The 12485-nt window shown below is 43.5% G+C and overlaps 1 protein-coding gene across 1 annotated transcript in view; it reads right to left on the bottom strand.

Annotated features, from left to right (window-relative positions):
- LOC103804249 (lipoma-preferred partner homolog) overlaps nucleotides 1-12485 on the bottom strand; it is a gene marked incomplete at its 5' end in the record, with an annotated part of 44509 nt that overhangs the window by 1390 nt on the left and 30634 nt on the right. The window contains 2 exons of the mRNA XM_009076848.1: nucleotides 540-660; nucleotides 3712-3890. Of these exons, the coding sequence (XP_009075096.1) occupies nucleotides 540-660; nucleotides 3712-3890 (300 nt within the window). The remainder of the gene's footprint in view (nucleotides 1-539; nucleotides 661-3711; nucleotides 3891-12485) is intronic.

Raw genomic sequence — 12485 nt, forward strand, 5'->3', positions numbered from 1 at the left:
GATGTTCCCACATGTTAATTGCTTTAAGGTGATTTTTATTCTCTGTCTTCAGATTCTTACCATCAAAATTACATGAAGTGCATAATGAAACTGAACAAGAAAAGCAGCACAAAAAGCACTGCACAAAAGAATGATCATGTTTATGTGTCCATTAAAATTCTTCAACCCAGAGCCATATGTTGCTTCTTGTACAATCTTGCTCAAATTCTAACATGCATTAGCTTTCATTTTAAGAACATAAACATGACTACATTTGTGTCCAACCTATAATTTATGAAGTTCTCAAATATTAAGCTCTAATTACCTGAGTCACATTCTCTTGCTCTCCTAATGAACCTGTTATAAACAAGGGACCTGACTTTCTTCTCATTTGTGCTGATATAAATGAGGAAAAATTCCTTGCATGCTGAAGTCAACGAAGTAATTTGATTGTAGAGCCAGAGTTACAACAGGGTATGCCTGTCGTGTGCATAACATGAGGCCATGATGAAATTAAGCCAACCATGGCTTTCTGTCCTTCACGTGACTAGAATACCAACCTCACATCGGTAGCACTGGACATGGAAGTCACGATCCAAGGCAACAATGCGTACAGTCTCTTCTTGTCCTGGGGCTGGCATGATGGGTTCCTTACACACAGAACATCTTGGGGCAAATTTCCTAAAGAAAGAAGAGACAGTCCCAGTCATCCTCAAATTCAGAGTGAAAGGTTCTGTTAACTGGACTAGCAAGCCAGAAACGTGTGCATTTGTGCAAACACACACACGAGTATGTACACATATGTCACAGTCTGGAGCTTTGCACAGCTGCTTCCTTGGAAAGAGGACAGGAAGGAGCACTTCAGGCATACAATCCCATTCCAAGCTTGTAGGATATTTAGAAGCACACTATTAGGAGAGGACTTAGAGAACATCTGACAAACAGCAAAGCATATTGTGCTTGTCCTAATTAACAACTAAAGTGCCTGTTGAACGAGCCACGTTTGTGGCACCTATGCACAGTCATAACCCTCAGCCTCACTCTAAGGAAGTCCAAGCAAATCCCAAGGTTAGAAAGATGACCAGGATCTTCAAGAGCATTTCTTGAATAGAAATATCAAAATATTAAAATTTTGAAATTGCAACCAATAGGTTAGAAGTCTTAATAGAGATTGTAAAGACAATTGCCTTGCACTACACTAATTTGTTGAGGTTTACCACATCCACTTTAAACTTCTTACCCACTTATGCACATAGGAGCACATTCCTGGCTCTGCTTACTCTCAAATGATGAGCAACAGGGCAATTCTGACTTGCTGAGTTTTCTACCTAAAACCCACTCTCAGTTATCCATTAGTGGGTTGCCCAGGTTTAAAAGGGAACAGGTCTGGGTGCAGACACCAATGCTCTTTCTTCCAGTCAGCCTGAGTTAGAATTGTATAGTGACAATAACTCACTGCGTGAAGGGACTGACTTGAATCAGGGTCAGCTCAGGGATCAAGAGAAGCACAGGCCTTTCATTTTCCCCTTATGTTGCCCACAGTATGCCCTTCTGGCTAATTCACCTGTGTTCTCTATTACCTCTGGTTTTGCTCCCCCAAGTTCCCATGAAAAGTGGCCATCTCTGCACCTAGGCACATGGGGAGGATGCTTGGGAACATTTAGCCTGTGGTGAATCATTATGTGCTGTTTTTGCTTCAAAACCTATTGGTACTAATTCCCTAGCTGCAAATTCTGCTCACAAAGAAAGGAAACTTACACCTATAGAATCTGCTGCCACATAATGAGAGCTGGGGTCAGGGGCTATGGAATGACAGAGGGCAAAGCTTATGGCAAACATCAGAACACGAGGAGATCAAAGGCCCTTCTCTTCTGAAATGCCTAGTAAAGATTGACTCTGCCACCCAGCCTGCCACATGAACCACCTCAGAATTAACTAGCTTAGAAAAAGAAAAAAAAATCTATCTGTACTAGGAATAAAGAAAAATATTAATTTCACTGGCAGCAGATGAAAGATGTCTGTGTTGCTGCGATCTAACGAAGAAATGAATTAAACAGTGGCTATAGCAAGAGCTCTGAAAAATAACTTAAATGGATCATGATATGACCAGAGCTGTAATCGCAATTAATTATGTGCTGCTGCTTCATGCAGGAGCTTCCTTGTGCCATTTAGCTCAAATGTGGTACTTATAAAATACTTGAACATTTCTTTGTCCAGGCTACTGTGGGAAATTCATTATGAGCCAAATATGAACTCCCAGGACCCAGAGATGCTACTGCAGGGCCTGAGCTCAGGGGGTAGCTGAGTGACAGTATGAGCATCAGCTACAGTTTATTTTATCAAGAGGATGTAGATGTAGAACACTCAACTTCCAGACAGGGATGACATGTCATCCTAATCAATGAAAACTGGGCTGGCTGAAGTGCCATGAAATGTGTGGCTGGCCAAAGACATTCTGAGTGTCACACTGGGTCTTGTGCTATTCCCATCATCTTCCCCTCAATGATTTTTTAGTCCTTCCCTTGTATTGACAGCCTCCAACTTCTCAGAGCCTTGAGGTCCACATGCAGTCACCACCAAAAGACTTACAATATGGGACATCAGCTCTTGCTCCCAACCTTTCTCCTGCAAGCATGTGAGTCCCTGGCCTGTGGAACTTGAGGAAGGAGCAGTCTCCAAATCATAAGTGGGTGTGAGGGAAACCCTTCAGAAGCCTGAATGGTCCATTAACCTTCTGGTTAGGCCTGTGCTCAGGACTGCATTCTACTTTACACACAACTGGTGACACAGAAAGGCAAGGCAACACAGCAGCTGCCAATTAACCCAGCCTAGCTGAGCTACAGGGAACATCCTTGTGTTGGATTCTAACATGCCAGTTGATCGTGGCTGCTTCCCTTTCTGTCAAGACAGCCTGCTTCTTTGAGCTTTCAGACCCACACACTGATGTCACAAGGCTCTAATTAAGTCTACCCCCTTAGAAATTAAGAGATAAATGGTTGAGATGTAAACTCACATTTGTCAGTATTGATTTCATCTTTTAATTGAGGGGTGTAATGTATCTGTCTTTCCCATACAGGGGAAACATTTGTGCTCTGATTATATCTACCAGTCTTCCCTAGATTAGTTGTGATGATGGGGGTGGTAACATGGCAGTGACAGAAATTACTTGCAACTATACCTTTCAACTTACTTTAAATAGCAGTTTCACTATAAATTATTACCAGGGCTGTATTTTTAGCAGCTTAAAAAAGCTAATTAGCAACTAGAAACAAAAGGAGATGTGAGCAGCCTGTGGCCACTGAGATCCCTCCAAGCTGGTAAGCAAACACCTGCAGAGTGCAGCAGGACAGGACCTCTCTTAATTGCTTGGTGGAAGAAGCAGAGAGAGGCTGATGTGAAAGTGCAGGTACAGGCAGTGAGGAGAAACATGCACATACTGAGTGCAGGGGAAGGCAGGGGGAATGCAGAACACTTAGAACAGAGAGGCACAGAGGTTAGCCATGAATTCAGCTGTAAGCAAAACAGAGATCAAGCAGCATTGGCCCCTAACCAATTAATCTTTTATGCCACAGTGAGCCTTCTTGGAGCAAAGCTCTGCCTACTATTTAAGAGCCTTGGGAGGAAGTGGCAGAGGGTTCAGATCTTCTTGGAGGCTCATACTGAAAAAGGAGGATTTTTAGGGACAAAAGAAAAAGACAATAAGCAAAGCACTGACAGCAGCTTAGGTCATACTTATGGAAATCCTCGATGCAGTGGATGTTCCCACCAGCATCCACGGTGAAGGGAATCCCATCCAGGCTGCGATGGCACATCACACAGGTGAAACAGTGGGGATGATAGGCCTTCCCAGTGGCTCGGAGGATCCTTTCCATGATGGGCTTTGCACAGACACTGCATTGCTCCAGTGTATTCTGCAAAGAAAACATACACAACAGATGTGAGCACCATCTCGCTGGGACATTTATAAAGGTCAGCTGGGTTGGAGGCCCCTGCTGGTCTACTTGGAAGACCTAGGTACTTTCCTTTCATTTCTTCTAGATAAATGCAGCACAGTCAACAGTTATCAAAGAGTATGATAAGTGCACAGGGCCTGGGTCAAGTCTTTAGTACAGTGTGAGAACACAAACCAGAGACTTCTCTCAGCAGCTCTGATAAATGATCAGAGATAGCCCATCAGGTGGGTGTATCTGAGACACTGCAGCCTCTGTAGCCAAGAGCACGTGAAGCAGTTTTACAGCCTGCACTCCTGGGCTTTTGCCTCTGGACTGGCCAGTCTGAGTGACCTTTTGCAGCAGAGTTGATTAGAGACAAGCTCCACAGCAGGCAGTGCAAAGGTGAAGTGCAAACTCCTGGGGCTACACAGAGACCTCCTAACTGCTCTGCCAATACAGCTCCCATAAAGGATCTTTATCTGCCTTGTAAGAAAATCTTGATCTTCCTTTCCCCTCCACAGAGACTACTGTTGAGTCTGGGGAGAGAACAAAGCAGTGGCTGCAGTGAAAGCATTGCATGGACAGGAGTTCAGGATGACTTAAATGGTTCATTTATCTCTGGCTCATGATGACTCTGAAATGCCAGCTCTGAGGCCATGATCCTTGCTGCACAGGTTTTACATACTGGCCTGCTCCTAAAGTACTGGAGCCAAAAAAATTCCCACCTTTCAAGTGGGGTCCATGAAATGATTCATCTCATTTCAACCCTCACTCACCCTTGCAGTTAATTATAGAAACACCAAGATAAATTTGTTTCTGATGGTTGTCTGTGAGCCACACCAGCCCTTCTGACACCAACTGGGCAACGTACCCTTCCAAACCAAGCACCTTAAAGATGCATGCCAAGAATGGAGGGTGCAAACAGTAACTCTGTGTCAATGATTTGCGTCATTTCACTGGACTTTAGGAAAGCAAACATCACCACTATTCTTCCTTGATGCACCTGAAGTTATCAAATAATGTTATCAATCAGTGTTTGCATCTTGGATGAGGTAGAAAAGTCTAGAATTACACTATTGATTATGGATGACACTACTGATTTAGATAGATAGGAATAGAGAGGGGGAAAAAAGGAAAAAATCTAATGGGATAAATATAAAAAGCTGCTGGAAGGCAGATCATGTTGACAAACACAGGAAGGGTAAAGTTCTTCTGCTTCCTCATGCAACAAAATTCCCAGGGAATTTTGTGCTTTGACTGACCGCATTGTTATTCCTTCCTTGAGCCAATATTCTCAGGGGCAAGATCCAGCCCTTACATGTGCAGCCAAAATGTATTGTCAGGAGATGAATCACCAAGAAGCTCAGGAAGGTTACTTCTACACTCACATATTTTTTATCAGACATTTTCTCTGGGCTGCACATCGCTGGTAAGGTACAAACATAGCAGTACACAGGTTCATACCAGAAGATCAAAAGGATTGTTTTGGGGAAGGTTGATATGCAAAGTCCTGAATTTCAAGCCGTATGAGAACTGCCTCATATGCTTGTAAAGAGAGCACAGACAGACTAGCATTGAATTCAGACTGAATTTCGCTTTATACCTTGTAATAATGGGCAGGAAAGAATGACTGCTGGCCTTTCTGTCTGGTTGCTGTCACCATCATCATCATTATAATGGCAGCTGCTATGCCAGAAAAAGCAAGGTCAGTAATTTTCTCCTTGGAAAAGTAACCTGGCAAATTTACCATTTTGCTTTGCATAAACAGATCACATCATCTCAGTCCACATCCATGCTGTTCTCTGTATTTTTCTGCCAAGGAAGGAGTGCAGCATACCTGCTTATACTGATGGAAGATTGTGTCATTCAAAAGGCATTTGCTATGACATCTTCTGAATATGTGCAGGTATGGAGCGTTTTCCTCACCAAGTCACTGCTTGCTTCATTTCCAACAGTTGCCAACAACAGAGGCCAATGTATGAGAACAGGGCAAGCAAAACACAACAATTCCTTAGGACATGATTCCAGTCTCCACCAATTTCTGGTTTAGGGACCTCCTGAAACAGAGCTTGGCTTCCTCATGCTTTGCCTTAAGTGGATGTTTCTCCTATAGACTTTCCTGGTTGATTTTTGAATTCTGATAAACGTTGATGACCCACAACATGACTGGGAGTTTCATGGCCTACCTCCACGTTGGGGGCTGATCTGCTCAGCAGTTCCCTTGGTCTGCTACCACAGCCTACATACCAGTGCTCCAGACAGCAGCACTGAGCACAACCAACCTAGGACTGTGAACAGAGCAGCAACCTGCAGTGACAATCCACCCTGCAAAGGGATTTAGTGCCAAACAGCATGGCCTGGAACTGCTCTCACTACGTATCTGATAGAATTCCTGCTCACACATTACAGAGACAGAGTTTAAGACCACAAGGCATCATTACAACCATCTTGTCTGACATCTCATGTTAACTGTCTTTGGTGGGAGCTTTGCAGTGACCAGGACAGCAGGCAATCACCCTTCTGGATTATGCCTTCAGAAAACACCTATCTTCTGTTTCCAAATCTCAGCTCAGTCACACTGTTTGACATTCTCATAGCTAAGTCAGACAAGCATTTAAAATTAACCAACTCCTGATTGAGCCTGAAAAATCAGACCTGAAAAATTTATTCTTTTCATCCTTCCAAGCCTGTACCAGTGAGGAAAAACAAAGTCATTAGTTTCAGACTCCAGCTCACTCCCTGTCTGGGAGTGTATTTGCTTAAGCCTGTCTCCTTGCTAGAACCCTGGCTCAGACCTTTCTCTTCAAGGTGTTACCAGATGATGCCAAAGGGAAAGCTTCCTTGATTCACACCCATTTGACATCAGGTTGCTGTAAGGCAGGATTTGGCCTGTGGAGCTAACAGGGTTTTCTTTGATTCTCTAATCAGGTTATCCCACATGCCTAAGTGCTGCCCCAGCAGCTAACAACCTGCACAAAGGTATTTCTGCACATTATGGGAACAGCATCCCTGCAGGATTATAAGTTTGGCTTCTTGATTTTGTTCTCTTTCACAGTTTAGCTAACTCTCCTAGCACCTCCTGGAGTTTCCAGACCTTCAAAAAGCCAAACAAGATGAAGAAAAATGCCTAACGGCCCTACTTTCATTCTTTTCTCTCAAGTTGTTGTTGCCAGCCCTCTCTGTAATCAACAGGTAGACCTGAGTGCATCTGATGAGCTACACAGAGGGCCAAGGCAAGGCACAGAGAAGATAGATAAGAAACAGCTGGGAAACATCAGACCTAGGGGCTGTGGTCAAGTTCATGTCATAAGAATATGAACCACAAATCCAATACATACTGAGGGGAAAGTTTACCATCCTTTTCCCACATTTTTGGCTAAGTAGCAGGGAGTGCCCTTCTTTTTTAGAGAACACACTTGTGTCTCCAAATCTGACTAATTTTCTTGGGTTTGAAAAGCATAATGAAGGAACCATCCATTTCTAAACGGAAGGTTGGCCCAATGTTAAAGGCCAACTCTGTTGAGGGGAGAACTACTTATCCATGGTAAAGAAAAAGAACTTCATGTGGAGAGAATAATGCACCCTAAAATATCAGCAAGATAAACAACCCCAACAAAGATACACTAAAGCACAAAGAAAGAACTGAAATGACCAGGACATCAAGCATCAGCTTGCAAGCAAAAACTAAGAGACTTAAATATGTACAGCAGAATCAGTGGCAAAGTGTGAACAAGCATCTAGCAGTGAGTGGTGGTGGTAGTTAAGTTTGAGGTATTTGACCTCCCAATAGCAACACCTGTCCCTTCAGAAACCACAGAAAGCCAAAGCGAGTTGCTCTGCAGATATTAGGTTTAAGCATAGGACATGAAGTGAAAACCCAGACTCCTGGGAAAGCCTTGTGGAGTGCAAGAGCCACTGAAGACTGGAAGTGTTTGAATCCCCTCCTGAAAACATCACAGCCCAGATGGCAAGACAACAAACAACTTTGGGGAGCAGAGGTGCAGTGACAGCCTATGGGCTGCAGCTCATGACGCTTCCCCAGTGCTGCAGATTATAACCCCTCATTACCAAATTTTGGGTGACAGCAGTAACTCACAATTTTGTGCTGCAGCACAAGGACCCTCCCACAATCACCTAGCAATGAGTGCAGAAGAAAAGCCATACAGATTAGTCATTGCTTCTTCTGTATTGGCAATTCATTCCGAGCTCTAATGAACATAAATAATCTCTCCTGCACTCCGAACAGCAGTCCAAGGAGAGCTCACGCACAGGGACATGAGCATGGTATTGCTTATTTTGCTGGGAGTGGGGAGGGAAGTTGCTGGAATAAATTACACTGGCAACTCATGCATGGGGATATGAACTCACTTTCTGTGAGCACTGCAGAAGAAACACATTTTTTGGAGTGACTGAGCAGAGGAGACTGTATTAAGCTGCATGAATCAAAAGTGACTGTTGTGCTAAAAACAGGCACATGGTCAAATACTATAGTTGAACTGTAACTTAGTAAAGTGTGGTAAGTGACTTGCTTTAAATCTTGTGACTCCATCCTTCATTTCCTCAGACTGCAAGGAGAGCAGACATTTTCCCTTTTGTGGGATGATTTTTGAGGCTTAAAAATGTTTCCATACTTAAGTGAAGACAGAACACTTTAATCTCAAGAAGTCTGGTGAATTTATAAACCCCAAATTAGATCAGGTCAATTGAAACACTGCACTTGAAAAAATTTACAATGGTTTCATTTGGGTTTAGGGTCTGCAAATATATAGTTGGATTATAAATTAAATCTAAAGCAGACATTGGTAGGGGTTAAGTGTCAAGATGTAATTTCAACACTTACAAACCCTTTTTTTGCATTGTTAGAAAAGGAAAATCCAAAACTTGATTTCCACCCCAACCTCCCCAACTGGTGTCTCCACAGATGGGTAAATCTTGGCAAACAGAACATTTAAGTCACTAATAGCCAGCATGAAATTCCTTTCTGCATATTTGAGGAGAGAATTTTGGAATCCGTTAATCTTTCTCACTTAGCTTGACCAGCTGGACACATGCTTGGCAGTGGGTGACACTCCCCTTCGCTTCCTGCTGCTCTCTGAGGGGCAGTTTCAGCCAGGAAGATCTCTGCAGAGGCACCTTGGCCAATGCTCTGACCTTCAGGCCATGTTGCCATAGCTGCATCAGTGTGTTGAGGCAAGAGATGTGATCCCTGACAGCCCCAAAATACCTAACTCAGCCACAGTGGTAAGCAGTGAGGCTGTTCTTTAGCTGCTATAGCTTGCTTTACTGGGAGATGAAAAAGAAGATACTGGATTAAATTATTGGCAACTCTGCAATGCTGCCAGCATGCTGTGGGGCTGAGCTGTGCACACAGCTACCAGTTGCACAGTGCAGACTCAGGCCCTGGAGGTTACTGTACTCAGTGGCTTGCAAATCGTTCTTCCATTCAGCTCAGTTTTTAGTGGCTTTCCCAGCACAGTAGCAATACCACGGCTGGCATGCTTTTCCTCTGCTGGAATTTGCTTTTCTTGTCAGGAAAACTGAATTCAGCTTTGTAGTTTTGGACTCGGAGCAGCTGGAGGTGAATCTGGCAGAAAGTCTTCTCAGCACACAGGATGGAGGAGTACCTTTCTCTCACCTATAGCTATTAAAGAAAGACTTGATATATTTTATGGCTCGTGTTAGTAGCAAAGATGACAGTGACATGCAATTGAGTCTGCAATAACATAAAGGCCATGATGAAAATGGAACAGTGCTTGAGAAATGCTTCTCAAATGATATGCAGATATAAAAATATGCTCTACAGTGAGAGGAGGAAGGAGCTCCATTTGCTAAGACAGCTGTCTTATCAGGTGAAGGCTGAGGGGTGGCTTTGCCACTGTCTGAGCATACCAAAGGCTGGAGAGGAAACTTAGAGAAGGCTGCTGGGTCTGGCAGGCACACGAGCTGGCTGTACTACCTGCAGAAAGGTATATATTTTTAGTGGTGAATGTAATTAATGTTTGGAACAGCACAGGCAGGGACTGAGTGACTTCTCTGATGTTCAGTGCCAGGTTAGATAAGACCCACATCTGTTTCTAGTATCACCAAGTTGAAAGTGATGAAGGAAAGCCAGGGTTAAATGATCTGCTCTGCACTATGCTTAATGTCCAACCACAATCACACTGACTCCTTCCAGCTAAAAATCCACAAGAAGCCCCATGCTGGAAATTGCTTAACTGCTTTCTGGCACTCAAAGCTACTCATCTTCTCTACATTCCTTGCTCTGACAACAGAGATCTTTGTTCCTTTAAAACAGCAGTGCCTAGGAGCATAACAAATGAGGGGATAGTCCTCTGAACTGCTAAGCTGGAAGATGAAACACCTGGATTTTACTTCTGGCTTTAAAACCAAGTAACTGTCATAGGCAGAGCACTCCCATGCTCTGTGCTTCAGGAGGCCTGTAAATAAAATGGCTATAGAGGTTACAGTGAGAAAGTGCATGCTGTTAGGCTTGATAAATACTTGTGAAGTAATCTGTGTGCCTAAATGGTTACTTAATGGAAACAAAGTATGCTCAACAGCAAAAATAAAATTCTTTTATCTGTAATGATTTGCACACATCCCAAAAGTCAATCAGGTCTGACTTTTGGGAGGTGCAGTACTGGGGAACAGCATCTGAGCTGTTACTCAGAGCACTACAACGTGGCTACAACCATTTGCAAGAGTAAAGTATATTAATACTGTGGAAATGCTTCTAACTTACTGTTGACTTTAAAAAAAAACATGGAGGCTAAAAAAAATCTATGCATATGAAATTTTTTCAACAGCAATAATTATAGTTGCATGCAATACTATAGTAAGCCAAACAACTGAAAGCACCTTTAGCAACTGCTATGTAAAGGGACAATGCTAAATATCTTGGTAATCAGCTCCAGTTCCTTCAGTAATTTTTAAAAGTGAAGCTCCATGCCAAATCTTCTCACATCTTGTTTACAGCCACCAAAAAAGGGGCTGCACACTCCCCACAGAACTGAAGCAGTACATTGTGCATACTGGTGAGCATAGCTCACACTTGCTGATAGCACTGCCAACCACACCACACACCAGGAACAACCTCCAGTATGACCAGATGAAGTTGATCACACTACACCAGGTCTACATCTGGCCCAGGAAGCATTCAAGCACTAAGCTGAGGCAGGAGCACTGGAAGGAGGAGCATCCCTAAAGCACAGCAGCACCAGTGGAGCATAGTAGACAAGCCTGCCTTGGCAGGGAGGGATGATCTGATAAGACAGTTTCCATCTCTGATTTCTTCAGTCCAAGGAGATCCTAAGTTCATGACCAGACCTTCATTCCAAGCCGTTGCATAATACAACGCCTGGCGCAAGATGCTGATTTTCAAAGATTTCTAATTTGAAGGAAATCCCTCAAAATCCCTCCCAGAACGTCAGAGGTAAACAGTTTGTTCAAGGCTTCTGCAGCTCAGGCGAACTGGCACAGAGCTGCCGTGGAAATCCCTGGCCTGTGTCACACAGCAGCAGCCATGCCTCAGCAGATTAGTCTTGCTTCATACCACTGTGGTCACTACCTAGAGAGAAATCACCCAGTGGCTTTGCCGACTGCAGCAAGGTGTGTTCGAGGATTTGTTAGGACTCTTTTTCTGCTGCAGTGAACTTTGGTAGCTTTAAAAATTGTGATATTCTATTAGCTTTGCACCTGAGGGCTGGGGAGAATATGTGGCAGGTTTTGATAGCCTGTGCTTTTATCTACTATTAACACCCACACGTCAGGCACGAGCACCCACCGACCATAACTCAGGGCTCTGCAGAACAAAGTGCTCTGGGGGATAAAGCAAAGCTGTTCCTTATGCCCAATTGCTTCCAGTCTTTGTGCTGTAGATGTAGCAACTGCTTGCCTTACATGTTCTTACCATCAAATCCATCTCTTCCCTCAAAACATGAAGTGCCTAACCTTGCACACCACCCTGGGAGTTTTGCCTAAATAAAGGACTGTAAGTTCTGTCCTGTTGCGATCACTTTGTGTCATTCTGCAGGCAGCAGACTCACATGGAGCTGGGAGATGTGGCAGGCAGTGAGCATGTACACTCTGATCCTCGTTTAGATACAATTGTGGACAACACAGAGATTACAAGTTCAATTAGCAACGCTGAGGAAGCTGTTAGAGAGGCATTTTGCACCACTGGCAGTTTTAACTGATCAGAACTTTGCCAAAACAAAAGAAAATTGTGTAGCAAATTGTTGGGCTAAAATTCAAGTCAAACTGAACCACATCAAAGGAAATAAAGAAGTGACTATCAGCAAGTAGTGGGCTTTTCTCTTTTCTTTTGGTGGTGAATAGCCTTTAATAAACCTGATGTTCCAATCCAAGCTCACCACTCTGGCAAAGAGCTTAACCAAAATAGCACTGGAACTCAAAGCTGGCGGACCAAGGAGACTATAAATTGGTCAAATCTGGGCACAATACAAGAAAAAAATCCAAAATTCCATCCAATCTCCCTGTTTTAGCATTTTGATGTAACTGACCATTGACATGGAAATGTTATCTTGACCTTAACTGCTAAAGCTGACTTGTGGA

The sequence above is a fragment of the Acanthisitta chloris genome, unplaced genomic scaffold (assembly GCF_000695815.1).
Source record: "Acanthisitta chloris isolate BGI_N310 unplaced genomic scaffold, ASM69581v1 scaffold43756, whole genome shotgun sequence".
NCBI classification, from domain to species: domain Eukaryota; kingdom Metazoa; phylum Chordata; class Aves; order Passeriformes; family Acanthisittidae; genus Acanthisitta; species Acanthisitta chloris.